General features: G+C 36.3%; 1 protein-coding gene across 1 annotated transcript in view; it reads right to left on the bottom strand.

Moving 5' to 3' along the window:
* The window catches only part of HYDIN (HYDIN axonemal central pair apparatus protein), a 432,518-nt gene that overhangs the window by 246,113 nt on the left and 169,233 nt on the right, over window positions 1-17,172 (bottom strand). The window contains 1 exon segment of the mRNA XM_036834209.1: window positions 7,537-7,655. Within this exon segment, the coding sequence (XP_036690104.1) occupies window positions 7,537-7,655 (119 nt within the window).

Here is a 17,172-nt window from a genome sequence, read left to right as displayed (position 1 = left end):
TAGGAACATACATATCGATAACTACCTTAAATGTAAAAGGATTAAATGCTCCAACCAAAAGACACAGACTGGCTGAATGGATACAAAAACAAGACCCGTATATATGCTGTCTACAAGAGACCCACTTCAGACCTGGGAACACATACAGACTGAAAGTGAGGGGATGGAAAAAGATATTCCATGCAAATGGAAATCAAAAGGAAGCTGGAGTAGCAATTCTCAGATCAGACAAAAGAGACTTTAAAATAAAGGCTATTACAAGAGACAAAGAAGGACACTACAGAATGTTCAAGGGATCAATCCAAGAAGATATAACAATTGTAAATATTTATGCACCCAACATAGGAGCACCTCAATACATAAGACAAATGCTAACAACCATAAAAGGGGAAATCGACAGTAACACAATCATAGTAGGGGACTTTAACACCCCACTTTCAACAACGGACAGATCATCGAAATTGAAAATAAATAAGGAAACACAAGCTTTAAATGATACATTAAACAAGATGGACTTAATTGATATTTATAGGACATTCCATCCTAAAACAACAGAATACACTTTCTTCTCAAGTGCTCATGGAACATTCTCCAGGATAGATCGTATCTTGGGTCACAAATCAAGGCTTGGTAAATTTAAGAAAACTGAAATCATATCAAGTATCATTTCCAACCACAATGCTATGAGACTAGATACCAATTACAGGAAAAAATCTGTAAAAAAATACAAACACATGGAGGCTAAACAATACACTACTAAATAACCAAGAGATCACTAAAGAAATCAAAGAGGAAATCAAAAAACACCTAGGAAGAAATGACAATGAAAACACGACCACCCAAGACCTATGGGATGCAGCAAAAGCAGTTCTAAGAGGGAAGTTTATAGCAATACAATCCTACCTCAAGAAACAAGCAACATCTCAAATAAACAACCTAACCTTACACCTAAAGCAATTAGAGAAAGAAGAACAAAAAACCCCCAAAGTTAGCAGAAGGAAAGAAATCATAAAGATCAGATCAGAAATAAATGAAAAAGAAATGAAGGAAATAATAGCAAAGATCAATAAAACTAAAAGCTGGTTCTTTGAGAAGATAAACAAAATTAATAAACCATTAGCCAGACTCATCAAGAAAAAAAGGGAGAAGACTCAGATCAACAGAATTAGAAATGAAAAAGGAGAAGCAACAACTGACACTGCAGAAATACAAAGGATCATGAGAGGTTACTACAAGCAAGTATATGCCAATAAAATGGACAACCTGGAAGAAATGGGCAAATTCTTAGATAAGCACAACCTTCCAAGACTGAACCAGGAAGATATAGAAAATATAAACAGACCAAACACAAGCACTGAAATTAAGACTGTGATTAAAAATCTTCTAACAAACAAAAGCCCAGGACCAGATGGCTTCACAGGCGAATTCTAGCAAACATTTATAGAAGAGTTAACACCTATCCGTCTCAACTTCTTCCAAAATATAGCAGGGGAAGGAACACTCCCAAACTCATTCTATGAGGCCACCATCACCCTGATAACAAAACCAGATAAAGATGTCACAAAGAAAGAAAACTACAGGCCAATATCACTGATGAACACAGATGCAAGAATCCTCAACAAAATACTAGCAAACGGAATCCAGCAGCACATTAAAAGGATCATACACCATGATCAAGTGGGGTTTATCCCAGGATGCAAGGATTCTTCAATATACGCAAATCAATCAATGTGATACACCATATTAACAAACCGAAGGATAAAAACCGTATGATTATCTCAATAGATGCAGAAAAAGCTTTCAACAAAATTCAACACCCATTTATGATAAAAACCCTCCACAAAGTAGGCACAGAGGGAACGTACCTCAACATAATAAAGGCCATATATGACAAACCCACAGCCAACATTGTTCTCAGTGGTGAAAAACTGAAACCATTTCCACTAAGATCAGAAACAAGACAAGGTTGCCCACTCTCATCACTATTATTCAACATAGTTTTGGAAGTTTTAGCCACAGCAATCAGAGAAGAAAAAGAAAGAAAAGGAATCCAAATTGGAAAGGAAGAAGTAAAGCTGTTACTGTTTGCAGATGACATGATACTATAGAGAATCCTAAAGACACTACTAGAAAACTGCTAGAGCTAATCAATGAAATTGGTAAAGTAGCAGGATACAAAACTAATGCACAGAAATCTCTTGCATTCCTATACACCAGTGATGAAAAATCTGAAAGAGAAACTAGGAAACCACTCCCATTTACCACTGCAACAAAAAGAATAAAATACCTAGGAATAAACCTACCTAAGGGGACAAAAGACCTGTATGCAGAAAACTATAAGACACTGATGAAAGAAATTAAAGATGATATAAACAGATGGAGAGATACACCATGTTCTTGGATTGGAAGAATCAACATTGTGAAAATGACTATACTACCCAAAGCCATCTACAGATTCAATGCAATCCCTGTCAAACTACCAATGGCATTTTTCACAGAACTACAACAAAAAATTTCACAATTTGTATGGAAACACAGAAGACCCCAAATAGCCAAAGCAATCTTGAGAAAGAAAAACGGAGCTGGAGGAATCAGGTTCCCTGACTTCAGACTATATTACAAAGCTACAGTAATCAAGACAGTATGGTACAGGCACAAAAACAGAAATATAGATCAATGGAACAGGATAGGTAGCCCAGAGATAAACCCACACACATATGGTCACCTTATCTTTGATAAAGGAGGCAAGAAGATAACAATGGAGAAAAGCCAGCCTCTTCAATAAGTGGTGCTGGGAAAACTGGACAGCTACATGGAAAAGAATGAAATTAGAACACTCCCTAACACCATACACAAAAATAAACTCAAAATGGATGAAAGACCTAAATGTAAGGCCAGACACTATAAAATTCTTAGAGGAAAACATCAGCAGAACACTCTATGACATAAATCACTGCAAGATCCTTTTTGACCCACCTCCTAGAGAAATGGAAATAAAAACAAAAATAAACAAATGGGACCTAATGAAACTTAAAAGCTTTTGCACAGCAAAGGAAACCATAAACAAGATGAAAAGACAACCCTCAGAATGGGAGAAAATATTTGCAAATGAAGTAACTGGCAAAGTATTAATCTTCAAAATTTACAAGCAGCTCATGAAGCTCAATATCAAAAAAACAAACAACCCAATCCAAAAATGGGCAGAAGACCTAAGTAGACATTTCTCCAAATAAGATATACAGATTGTCAACAAACACATGAAAGGATGCTCAACATCACTAATCATCAGAGAAATGCAAATCAAAACTACAATGAGGTATGAGCTCACACTAGTCAGAATGGCCATCATCAAAAAATCTACAAACAATAAAGGCTGGAGAGGATGTGGAGTAAGGGAACCCTCTTTCACTGTTGGTGGGAATATAAATTGATACAGCCACTATGGAGAACAGTATGGAGGTTCCTTAAAAAACTAAAAATAGAAGTACCATACGACCCAGCAATCCCACTACTGGGCATATACCCTGAGAAAACCATAATTCAAAAAGAGTCATGTACCACAATGTTCACTGCAGCTCTATTTACAGTAGCCAGGACATGGAAGCAACCTAAGTGTCCATCGACAGATGAATGGATAAAGAAGATGTGGCACATATATACAATGGACTATTAGCCATAAAAAGAAACGAAATTGAGTTATTTGTAGTGAGGTGGATGGACCTAGAGTCTGTCATACAGAGTGAAGTAAGTCAGAAAGAGAAAAACAAATACCGTATGCTAACACATATATATGGAATCTAAAAAAAAAAAAAAATGTTCTGAAGAACCTAGGGGCAGGACAGGAATAAAGATGCAGACGTAGAGAATGGACTTGAGGACACGGGGAGGGGGAAGGGTAAGCTGGGATGAAGTGAGAGAGTGGCATGGACATATATACACTATCAAATGTAAAACAGATAGCTAGTGGGAACAGTCGCATAGCACAGGCAGATCAGCTCGGTGCTTTGTGACCATCTAGAGGGGTGGGATAGGGAGAGTGGGAGGGAGATGCAAGAGGGAGGAGATATGGGGATACATGTATATGTACAGCTGATTCACTTTGTTATGAAGCAGAAACTAACACACCATTGTAAAGCAATTATACTCCAATAAAGATGTTTAAAAAAAATGTAAGTATTACTAACTTCTCAGATTGCTGTGAAAATGACATTTATTAAATTGCATAACTTTTAGAATAGTGCATGGCAAAGAGTGCTCATGAAAGACAGTGATTGCTATTTATGTCTCCAGTGCTAAGTAGAATGGGTTTAAGATTTACCTGTGCTTAAGAAGCAACTGATATGCACTAGTGATAACTTGAAGGCAACTCAAAGGTGTTAATGGTAACTCGAAGGACACTTGTTCTTCTCTCTGAGCTGGTGCATGGATTGCCTTTTTTCCTGTCTTACCCAGATTTTCTATAAGGTGCCAGCTCCTCTATTTTCGAGAATATGCATTTCATTCTTCTCCCCCTGACAAAGCAGCAACTACTTATGTATACGGAATCCAGCAAATTGTTTGACAATACAATTCTGACACCTTTTGATTACTAGTAATGCCCTTACCCTTGCAGTCCAACTCCTTGGAGAGGGGAAAATTTATAGTAGAACTTCACCTCTCATTTGTTTTCCTTCTAATTATACTGGGGAATAGCATATACTCTTGGGGGTTAGTCTTTATGTGTCTGCTAAGCTCAGCAATGACTAACAGCAATAGCTAGTTACTCAAATTTGTTTCAAGTAGGTAATGTAATAAATTGAAAGAGAGGCGCAATGAGGCATCAGCATTAAATACACAGAGAGTGCAAAATCTTCCCATAAGAAGCACCTTACCATGTCCTTCTCTGCCACTGCACAGCTCTCAAAACTGTCCAGTCTGATGCAGCACCTCATTTAACACTTACTTAGCTGGCTGTGGTTTGCTTTACTGTTCAATTATGGGAGGGTGGGAAGTGATGGTCTCAAGCATACTTCTGTTAAAATTTGTAAGAAATTATTATTACATTCAGAGAAACCCTATCCATTTTGTAACAGGGAAGAGCAAAATCTGACTCCATGTTGGATCTGTTTCTTTTATTTAACCTTTGCTTTTCACTGCTTTTGTTATTATAATCATACATAATGGCTTGCCTCAGGGCACCCTGCCCCTTTGCCTGAATGTTAAACTAAAGTGCCTTTGTTCAGCTCACAGGGTGACAATCTGACCCTGCCCACCTGTGAATGGCTGCAGAAAAGAGGAAATTAACACATCCCCTCCCCGATGCTGGCCAAGCCAGGAGATATTTTGCAAAACTAGGCCTTTTTACTTTACTTCCTCACCTCCTCCCCTTCTCTGTTCTATAAAAGAAACTGGCATCCAGACCCCAATAAGATGGTTTTTGCAGATACTAGTCTGACATCTTCTCAGTCTATTGGCTTTCTGAATAAAGTCACTATTCCTTGTCTCAACACCTTGTCTCCCAATTTATTGCCTTGTTGTGTAGCCAGCAGAGTGAGCTTGGACTCGATAACAATTCTGCATCAGAACTAAAGGTTCTTTTCCAATGTGGCATCCATAAGACACAGTCTGTACGGTGTGAGGGGAACTTGTACTGGATAAAGTACAGGCAGAATATCAATTTAATAAGAACAATTTAATTTAATAAGAACTCTTATACCTTTTTTTCCCCTCCCTAAGTGACCATTTTTTCAGAATGCAATACAGGACAATGCAACATAGTAGCTGTGCCACTTTTCACTTTGTTAGTCACATGAGTGATTACTTCATTTAAGTTATGCTCTTACATATATTCCATCTCATCTCATGTATATTCCCTGACATTAACATCTCTATTTACCTTTCAAATCATCCCATTTGGCCCATCATTAAGTCTAACGAATGTGAGGACAAATGACACTGCAGGAAGCTCTCAACATCAATTGGGCACTTACCCCTCCCATGCTTAAGCTGAGCTGAATTGGTTGTAGACCGGATTTGCCCATAATGAGAGCCCAAGGGATTGAAAAGCCAGCAAAGGGCTTTCTCCTCCCACACGATGTAGGGCCCTAGTACCCCGGGGCTCACTAACATTTACAGGCTGTGTGACTTTGCCAAGTTACTTAACAAATGTGGCAGAGTCAGGTTGGCCATTCACTGAACCCATATCCTCTTCCTCCTGTGCCTATAGCTAGACTACATTTCCCAGCCACCCTTGCAGTTACAGACCCTAATAGGATATGAACAAAAGTGATACATGCCACCTCCATTACTACCTCCTATAAAAACCTCTCATGTGCACCCCTCCATGCCTTTCTCCTACTGCCAGTGTGATACATGTGAGGCTACAATCTTGCAACTCAGATGTTAGGGGTGGGAGAGCCATGAGATAGAATGAGGCTGAGTTCTTGATCCTCTGCAGGAGGAGAGCCATCTGCTGATGACCAAGCTTGTCTGGGACTTTATGTTAGGAACAAAATAGATATATTATTGTATTTGTTTGTTACAGTATGTAGCGTTACCTTAACTAGTAAAACTTCTCTAAGCCCCAGCTTCCTCAGCTATAAAATGGGGATAGTCATTGTACCTTCTTCAAAGGGTTTTTGTGAGGACCAAGTGAACTAATGCATATGTGCTCAACGTACATGAAGGGTGAGGATGTTGACTGAATTAACCACTATGTGTCTCATATTTCTCATGTGTAAAAACAGGTACAGTAAAACCCACCACTCATGGTTCTGTAAGAGTTAGAAATCACACACACATACGTAGGCATGCACACATAATAAGGCATGGAACTTGACACCTATTTGTCGCTCATTAAGTAAATGCTTTTATTGTTAACTCTATAGAAATATAAACACTTACAATTTAGGAATCTTTCTACAATAAACTTTCAATGGTTATAGTTTGATATAGTGTAAACAAGTGTCCTGGATATGAATTTAGTGATGAAGTGACACTGAAGTAACTTTGATCCTCATGAACCCATGGGTACATCATGTAAAAAATCATTTTCTATTTAATTGGAAAGACAAAGCAGGGAGCTCTCTTCCAGAAATCAGGACGATTGGTTTTTAAATCAGAGAAAATTAATTAAAATTTTAAATTAGAGAAACTTCTGAAGTGTGAAAACAGCTATCCTCATTAGGACATTCTGGAAAATGTAAAAGGTTCTCTATCCTCTGATCTGTAGGATTTATGTTGTCAGAGAACAAGCATTAAACAGATGGGGAGACGTATTTATGGTGTCCCCCTTTGCAATTTACAAAATGATGATGATAAAACCAATTAAGTTATGACTTTGATGCTTTTTATAAAGCTAGAGAGGCTGAAAAGGATGGAAAAAGTTGCTTCCCTCAACAAGGCTGGGAGGGAGGAGGAGTTCAATCATTTGGGGTCTGAATAGGTACGAGTAATGGAAAAAATGTGATGTCACAAATTTTCTATCAATAAAAACACACACATAAAACAAAAAAAGCCATGTACTTTTGAGTCTCAATGAACAATTCTAGTGCTTACCTCATAACAATGTACAGATCCAACAAAAACTTTTCCAATATCCAGCAACTCAAAGTTGAAGTGAATCTTTGGTCCCATTCCTTCCCCTTTGATTCGGAGGGGCAAACGGATCTCTCGGCCTGTAAAAACAATTCAGACTTTATTACCCTCAGTGACGTTTTATTACCCCAGATTACCCACAACCTCTTATTTATGTAAGCAGTCAAGATTATTGCAACAACTCCCTACAATGGACTGAGGGAGTGTAATTTAACCAATGCTGAAGATTTAGCTTATCTTTAAGAAACAAGAATACTGGTTAGTTTCTTAACTTTAGGGGAAAGCTTATATTGCAATCTAGGCTGACATTTTAGCAGAAAAAAACAATTTAAAAAATTTAACCCAATCTTAACTGTATCCTTAAGTTTTTTATAAAGGAAAATAATTTCTCTAAATCAGAGAAGAATGACCATAAGATGAGTGCCGCCACGGGGCTCCAAGAGACCTTGTTCACACTGATCTTTCCTAGATTTAGGAAGAGCCGGGGCATTAAGGGATGTGAGTCTAGGAGTCTTACCTGACCCTCACTTTGCAGCTTCTTTCATACAGAGGAAATGGAATCCACTAAACAGTATCCTTTACTACACAGCCACAATGCACCCAGGGTCAATACAGAGCACAAGCCTTTAAAGTACTGACTGCTTTTGTTTCCCTTTTAAAATGGGGTATGTATCTGCATCTGATAATACGTGATTATTATAAAAATATTAAAGGGAAAGTAGTAATTTTATCATAATTCCACCACCCAAAGATAACTATTGTTAGCATTTTGGTGCCAATCCTTACACATTTAATCATATTTAAGAATTGTTAATGTAAATGAGAGCATATGCTATAAATTATTTTTAGCCTGCTTTTTTTCACTTAACAATACATCTGGAACATTTTTACGTATCATCACCTAAAGATGTAGTAAATATTTTTAACCAGTCCTTCTTATTGGATATTTAAGTGGCTTCCAAATTTTCATTACAACAAATTACAATGTAATTAATATCCTTTAATACATTTATGATCAATTTTCCTATGTTTTCTTTAAGCACTTTGAAGATACCATTCTATTATTTCTTGTCTTCCACCATTTCTGTTGAGAACTCAGTTTACAGTCTTATTGTTCATTTGAGATAATACGTCTTTTCCTCTGACTGCGTTAAGATTTTCCTTTTGTCTTTGTTTTTCAGCAGTTTTACTATAATGTTCCCAAGTGTGGTTTGCATTTATCCTTCTTGGGGTTTATTGCACTTTTTGAATCTGTGGATAAATGTATTTCACCCAATTTGGAAATTTTTTTTTGTCATTATCTCTTTAAATATTGCTTATGCTCAATTTTCCCATTTCTTTATATATATATATGTGTGTGTGTATATATATACACACACACATATATATGAGCTTTTTACCACATTCCACTCAGTTCTTATGTTCTTTTCTGCATTTTGTCCCTATATGCTTTAGTGTAGCTATTTTCTTTGATTTATCTAATTTCCAGTTTACAAAATCTACCTCTAGGTATACCTAACAGGCTATTAAATTCATCTACTGAGTTCTTAATTTGTCATCATAACTTTTCCATGCTAGACTTCCTATTGGATTTTTTTGTAGTTTCCAGGTCTCTGCTCAATATTATCTTTAGTAAGAACATTAAAAAAAATCTGTGTCTAGAAATTCTACTACCTGGCTCTCTATGGGTTTGCTCCTATTGTTTATCTTGGTGTTCTATCAGACTGTGTTACCTCCTCATATACTTGGTTATTTCTGATTGAGTGCTGATCAGTGTATATCAGTGTATATAAAAAACTGATAACCAGATAACCTAATCTAACCATTGGCAGTAAGATTTTGTGACGGAATTAAGCCCTGCAGCAAATCATTGGAGTGACTATTTTCTCAATTCTCCCAAGAAGGGTGTGTAGCTAGTACTATCCTACGTATAGAAGAGAAGTTAATTCCTCATATATAAGACATACCTTAGAACGTTAGGGATTAAATACTCTTGGAACCCCAGTGGAGAACTGTCTTAATCAAATCTATGCTTGAAAAATGATCCAAAGCTGAGCTCTAGTTCTTATAAGGACTTATTTCTAGTCCCCACTTTACTGGGTCCCACCCTCAAGCATGGGGCATTTCTAGGGCCCTTTCTCCTTGGGCATCCCATTAACTCCTATGTTTTCTTCCCTAACTCTGCTTAATTTTTCAGTCTCTGCAGTATCTCCCAAAAAGTCAGTGTCACTAAGGATAAAGAGGCCCCCCAAATCTGATTGTTTTGGTTTCTTTCTTCTCCTGGATCTTGGTCCCCAAATCCTTCACTGTCCTGGCAGCTCTCTTTTGCTTTCTAACAAGTTTGAAAAATATATTTTGACTCGTTCTTTTATTCTTTTAGTTGCTCTGAGAGTGTGTGTGTGTGTGTGTGTGTATATGTGTATGCGAGAGAGAGAAAAAGAGAGAGAGAAAAAGGGAGTTAAATTACCCAGCCCACCACTATAGGAAGTAGAATGCCAGAACAAAAGGATACACATTTGACAGTTTGACAGCTATGGCCATATTGTCTTCTAGAATGGTTGTACTAATTTACACAAAAACATCAACAGTTTTAATGGTTTCTGTCTTTCCATGTTCTCCCTCAAAAATCAACACTCGAAAATATTTGATAATTTAATAGGTTTTCCTTAAATTTGCACCACTGAAATTTCAAGTTATTTAGGGAAAAATTATGTATTTGCTCTGTGTGTAACATTTTGAACATTCAAAATTATTTTGATGCTCTGTTAGATGCAATTTTCAGTATTAGAGCAAATACACTTTGAACAACCAAGTGATATTATTGGTTGTTATTAATAATATTAATTTATTATCATCATAATAATGCCTTGTGACATTTTATGTTCCACTGTCTTCTATTGTTATTTAGCGTCTGTATCTTTAATGCCTCCTCTCCATGACTGTCCTTTTAAAGACAAGAATACTTGTCTCTGGGTCCCCTCTAGTGCTTGGCAACACAATGGTCATTAGGCAAGTATTGCTTTGATTACAAGAAACAAGAGCAATCTTAGCAATATTTGGAACAGCTCATTTATTCAAAGGGTTCTCCCAATCCATGTGATCCCTGGAAAAGAAGTTCCTCTAAAGTTCCTCTAAAGATCAGTGTTGGTTTGACAACACTCTAGAGCATCAGTAAAATTCTCAGAGAGCCCAAACCTTATCACCCTACTCCATTATTTTAGAGTTTTAATCTTCAAACCTGTTTTGAAGGCAACGATTTGTACTCCTTGGTCAAGAGAAAAGTATTTTGACAGAGATCCAACTTTCAGAATGGCAAAGGAAGAGAACTGCAAATACATTGTGGAATAAACTGCAAGACTATTTATAACTGTCAGGCTTAAAGCTTTCCCAATCTGTTATCTTGACTGCCTTCCTTAAAAAAAAAAAAAAGGAGTGTGTTGTACAAAAGCAGTGAGCCAATGTTTCTTTGGGAATTATTAATTACTTCAAGGGAGACTTTCTTATTTGTAGCTAGCCATTTCCCTAACCCAGGACAGAATAGGAGTAAAGTAATACCCAGGCTTGCATTCGTAAGAGTTAGTCTAAATTTTAGTGTTACATTACAAGTGCTATGTTTCCACAAGATTTTTGAAGCAGGGATTTTGGCAAAAGGCAGCAAGATGGACAAGCTTGAAAGAACTATTAAGCTCTAAGGTCAGATTCCTTATTAGAAGAGCAAAATATTAAAATGTTCTTAAAATAGGGAAGCTTCTCATCTATGATTACAGTGTCCTGGTTTCACACATGAGAAGCAGGGAGATGTACTATAGAACCCCTTTCACAGCCCTAAAATCTGTGAATGCAATAGATTATATTGCATTAAATACCAGAAAATGTAACCATGGGCTTTCAAAAACGTGCCATCTAAGATATATATATTAGATGTTCAATATGATACTTGAGCTCCATTCCTGTGCAGTAAGACAAGAAAAAGGGGGGGAGGAGAATGTATAAATAGGAAGAACAAATGGTCATAATTCACAGATTTTATGACTACCAACCTGAAAAATCCTAAAGAACCTATAAATACTTTTTTAAATTAAAAAGATAAAGAATGATGGTTACCAAATCAAATACAAAAGTCAACTGCATTTCTACACACAGCAAGAGTCAAAAAATTAATTTTCAAGATATTAATTCTACAATAGCAACAAAATATAAAGTACCTAGAAATAAATCTAACAAAATATACTTAAGACTTTCAAGGAAGAAATTGAAAAACTTTACTGAAAGATATTAAGAAAGATCTAAATAAATGGAGAACTAGGTTATGTTCTTGAAATGGGAGACTCAATTATAAAATTGTCAATTTTCCTCCAACTGATCTATAATTTTAATGCTCTACTAAACAAAATGCCAGCAGGTAAAATTTGGAGGAATTTGATGGTTCATTATACAATTTAAGTGTAAAATCAAAGGGCCAGTAACAACCAAGACGTTACTAAAGAAAATAAATTGAGGGGACTTGCCCTTTCATATATTAAAGTCAGTTGTAAATCTACTGTAATTAAGATAGTGTGGTATTGGGACAGAAAGTGAAAAATGACTAAGGAAACAGAATACAGAACTCAGAATAAATGCACACATATGCAAATTTGACTTATGACAGAGCAGGTGTGAAAATCAGTACGGAAAGGTGGACCACACAGTATAAAGAGCTAAAACAACTGGGCACCCACATAGGATCTGTGGTAGGCTGAATAATGGCCCCCAAAGATATCCACGTCCTAATTCCTGTAACCTATAAGTATTATTTCATATGGCAAAAAAGGTGAATATTATATGACAAAAGATGTGATGAAGTTAAGAATTTTTAGCTGGGGATATTATGCTGGATTATCTTGATTACCGTAGCTTAGAAGTTGTCTTGAAATCAGGTCATAGTAGTCTTCCAATTTTATTCTTCTATTCCAAAGTTGTTTGGGTTATTCTAAATTCTTTGCATTTCCATATGAATTTTAGAATGAGCTTGTCAATTTCTACCAAGAAAAAGCTGTTTGGATTTTTATTTGAATTGCATTGAATCTATAGATGAATTTTGGGGGAAAATGACATCTTAATATTTAATTTACCCACCTATTAACAAGGTACAGTTCTCCATTTATTTAGGTTTTTAATTTCTCTCAGCAGTGTTTTATAGTTTTCAGTGTACAGGTCTTCCACATCTTTTGTCAAATTAATCTCTAAGTAGTTCATATTTCTTAATGCTATTGTATTACAAGTAATATTGCTTTTTAAAAATTCAATTTCCATTGTTCATTGTCTAGAAGCACAATTGATTTCTCTCTATATAAATCTTGTATCCTGCAACCTTGTTACACACTTAATTTTCAGTCCTTGTTAAAATATTCTTTTGCACTATCTCCACAGATTTTAATTCAAAAAACATAGATGAAACCCAAGAACCTACATTTTTAATGAGCAGCCAGAGTGACTCGATGCAGATTCTCTAAGGATATCACCTCAAGAAACATATGAACACTGTTAACTACATTAACTTCTGACAACAGGGCAGGGTAAGCTGACTCAGCACATCCTTCCGCTTCAAATACAAAAAAAATCATTAAAATTATGACAAACATATAGTTTTAATACTTATCCAAGCCCAAAAGAAAGAAAGGAAAACACCAGGTGCTAGAAATAAAAAGGGAACTCAGAGATTTTTAAAGTATATACAGCCTTATGGTCTAATGGCTTCAGTTTAAACACCCTCACAGAAATAGGGCATATGGCTTTGTTCCTATCTGGGAATGAGGAACTGAACTTAGATTCCTGCATAAATCTAGGACCTTGGAAAGGATACCTCTTTCCAAAAAGGAAACTAGAAAAATTCTACCTATTGGTCTAAGGGAACAGTGATGAAGCTTGTCCTCTACCTTGCAATCTGAATAGGGGAAAAAGGCCCCTATGAGAAATCAAAGTTCCATGTATAGGAATGGGATCCAAATTTATATTATATTATAGGTGAAAGAATCAGAAGCTGTGAAAATAAAAGTTGTAAAGTCCTGAAGAAATAAAAAATTGTTCTGAAGGAACACCTCCATGATCCAGTACCCATACTGTCTTAGTCTGTTTGGGCTGCTGTAATAAAATACCACAGACTGGGTGGCTTAAACAACAAACATTTATTTCTCACAGTTCTGGAGACCGGAAAGTCCAAGATCAAGGTGCTGGCAGATTCAGTGTCTGGTGAGAGCCCTCTTCCTGCTTCACAGATGCTGTCTTCTCACTCACATGGAAGAACGGGCAATGGAGCTTTCCGGTGTCTCTTTTATAAAGGGCACTAACCACATTCATGAAGGCTCTGCCCTCTACCTAATCACCTCCAAAGTACCCACCTCCAAATACCATCACATTGAGTATTATGTTTCAAAATATGAATTTTGGGGCAAGGGGGCAGGGACACAAACATTCATTCCATAGCACATGCTAAAGATGAGCTAACAACACAAACATTTCAAGCCATCTGAAGAATCAATTCAATATGAGGAAAATCAGTGGTTACCAAAAACATGCAAATTAGTATCCCAAGAGTTTGAGATAATAGAAAAGTCTTAAATAAACTCTAACATAGCATTCTCAAAATCTTTAAAGAGGTAAATGAAGAAAGAGAAACCATTTGAAGGAGACAAAAATGAAAGTATTAAAACCAGATAGAACTTCTAAAACTGAAAAATCAAGTTGATGAAATAAAAACTGAATAGATAAATACACCAGAGTAGAAATAGCTGAAGAAAGAATTAGTCAACTAGAAGAAAGATCTTGGAAAAAAAACCCCAGAATGTATCATACAGAGACGAAGAGATCAAAAATATAAAGGAGAAGTTAAAAGACTCTGCAATTCCATGGGAAAGACATATATCTAAAAGAATTTACAGAAGGAGAAAATTGAGATAATGAGATGAAAACAACACTGAAGAGATAATTGCTGAGAATTTTCCAGAATTGATGAAAGGTTCTTAAATTAGAGAAGCATATCAAGTACCAAGTAGGATAAAGGCAAATCCATCTCAGTGAAACTGTAGAACACCAAAGCATAAAGTAATTCTTAATATCAATCTGATAGAAAGACAGATAACCTAAAGAAATTAAAATTAGACTGCAGTAGATTTCTCATCTCAACAATTCAGTCCATTGTTCATGCTATGAGGAAGCAAGCAGCCACACGGAGAGGCCACTGATAGGTTCCAGCAGACAGAACCTGGTGAGGTCCCTGCCAACAGCCAGGATCAAGTGCCAGATATATAGGTGGATGAGCTAAAAAATGAAATCAGCTTCTACCTTCAAGCGTGTCCAGCTGTCTTCATGTGGAGCAAAGAGAGCTGTCCTTGCTGAATCCTGAATCACAGATCTGTGTGCAAAATAAGTGATTGCTAGTTGTTTGAAGCCACTAAATTTGGGATGGTTTGTTATGCATCAAAAGATAAATAGAACAAAGTGACTTAAACAAATTAGGGTTTTTATTTTGCTCACATAGGACACTGGGAAATAAGGATTTGGGGGAGGGTAGGATTTAGGGGATTAGGACATGCTGCTGCTGCTGATGGTATGGTTGAAAAGAAAAATAAATATTGATTTGATGGCTACTTTCTCTTCATGTTCATAAACCATACATACAACTGTATTTACTATAGGTTTTAATGTTTTAATATATGGTGGAGCCAGTCCTCCCACATTATTCTTGTTGAATTTTCTAGGCAACCCTACTTCATTTATTTCTTCCATAAGAATTTTAGAATCAACCCAATTAAAAAAAACAACCTTACTGATATTACCATTGGGATCACATTGCATTTACAGGGAGAATTGACCTATTTATAATGTTGATTTTCCTGACCAAAAACATGGGCGTTTCTACTTGTTCAAGTTTTCCTAAATTTGGGTATGTATAAAAGACACTGGTATATTATTCCCTGTATTTTTCTGTATGTTTGAAATATTTGATAACTGAAAATGTAATTTAAAGTAAATGTAATCTAAAGTAGTTGATCAAGAAAATAATTTCTCATTCATAGGACTAAGATACTTTATATTATTATCAGGTTGCAATCTGATGAGTTTTGAGAAAGACAGCTTAGAAATATGTAGAGTATTACTCACTTATTACTCTGAAAATCCAAAAATGTTTTTAATGATTGGGGTGATTTAGCTTTTCCTTTCCTAAATCTCCATTCTTTAGTTTAATTAGGATTAAACTCAAAAGCCTCAAATTGTGCTAAAAACTCAGATGTTTCTCTTATGGTGCACAGAATGAAAATGGACAATAAGGTTCATCTTAATTGGGTCTTTAAAGGAAGCGGGTATGTCTGGAGTCATTTCCAACATGCTACTTTTCTGCATTTGACTCTGAAACACCCATTAACGAGGTTATCTGGCAATATATTTCACAATTAAAATCAGAAAGTGTTACTTCCTTTGAAGTTCCCATGTGGTGATCCAAACCAAATATGTGTAGTTTCCCTTTGAGTTTTTTTTTTTTTAAGGCAATCTTCATGATTAAATTGGGTATTTACACATTCCATTGGAAAGTCAAGATACATGAAAGATCAGTTTTGAGACCTAGATCAAACTATCTTTATAAATATCTAACATACAGGTTTAACTACTTCTAAGAAAATATGAAAATTTTAAATGAAGAAAAAAAATTCAGTTTCAGATTAACTGAAAAGATTTTAATGATGTTGTATTTGCCATATTCATGTCTGAGCAGATCACTCCCCTGCTTAGAGCCCTTCAGTGATTCCTTACTCACTCTGGATGAAGTCCGAGGTTCTTAGTCGGGCAGTCAACGGCAGCCCTCCAAGAACTGGTTCCCACCTACTACACCAGCCTCCAGCTTCATTTCCACCTGCCCCTCCCAAGTTTCTCTGTCTCTCTCTGTTTCACACCCCAGGAACTTGCAGTTCTATGTCATTTCATGCTCATGGTATATTTTTACATAGTGTTTCTCTATGTGTTTTCACAAGCGTTTCCCTGTTTCTTGTGCCCAGCCCCTCCTTTTTTTCACTTGACTAACATATATTTCAAGACTGAGCTGTGTGTCCTGTATTCTTTTCAACTATTATCATTCATTCACTGTATGGCATTACATAACTGTTGATTTATGTGTCAGTTTCCCCCCACTCAATTCCATGCCTTTCTGAGGGCAGGAACTGTGTTTCTGTGCATCTCTGTACTCACGGTGCCTAGATATAAAAGCTTTCAAAAGAAGAAAAGGTTGCAGTTGGAGATGTGGGTTAAATTTCATGCATCCCGAGCGGCCTCCCCAAAACCAATGACACTGGCCTTCCCTGCCACTTCCTGTCTCTGAACATACATTCACACAATGGAACACTATACAACAATGAAAATGAAATGCAACTAGAGCTACAAGCAACAACGTGGATGAGACATGCATATTGATTCCAATTATGTACATTCCAAAGGCAGGCAGTACTAAATTGTAACGTTTAGTTATACACACATGGGAGTATAAACTATAAATGAAAGTAAGGAAATAATAATCATGAAGGACAGAATGGTGATTATCTCAGGGAGAGGTTGCAGTGAAGGGAGTGT

The sequence above is a fragment of the Balaenoptera musculus genome, chromosome 19 (assembly GCF_009873245.2).
Source record: "Balaenoptera musculus isolate JJ_BM4_2016_0621 chromosome 19, mBalMus1.pri.v3, whole genome shotgun sequence".
Classification (NCBI taxonomy): domain Eukaryota; kingdom Metazoa; phylum Chordata; class Mammalia; order Artiodactyla; family Balaenopteridae; genus Balaenoptera; species Balaenoptera musculus.
The sequence above is the reverse complement of the archived record's forward strand: the minus strand, read 5'-3'. Positions and strand labels throughout refer to the sequence as shown.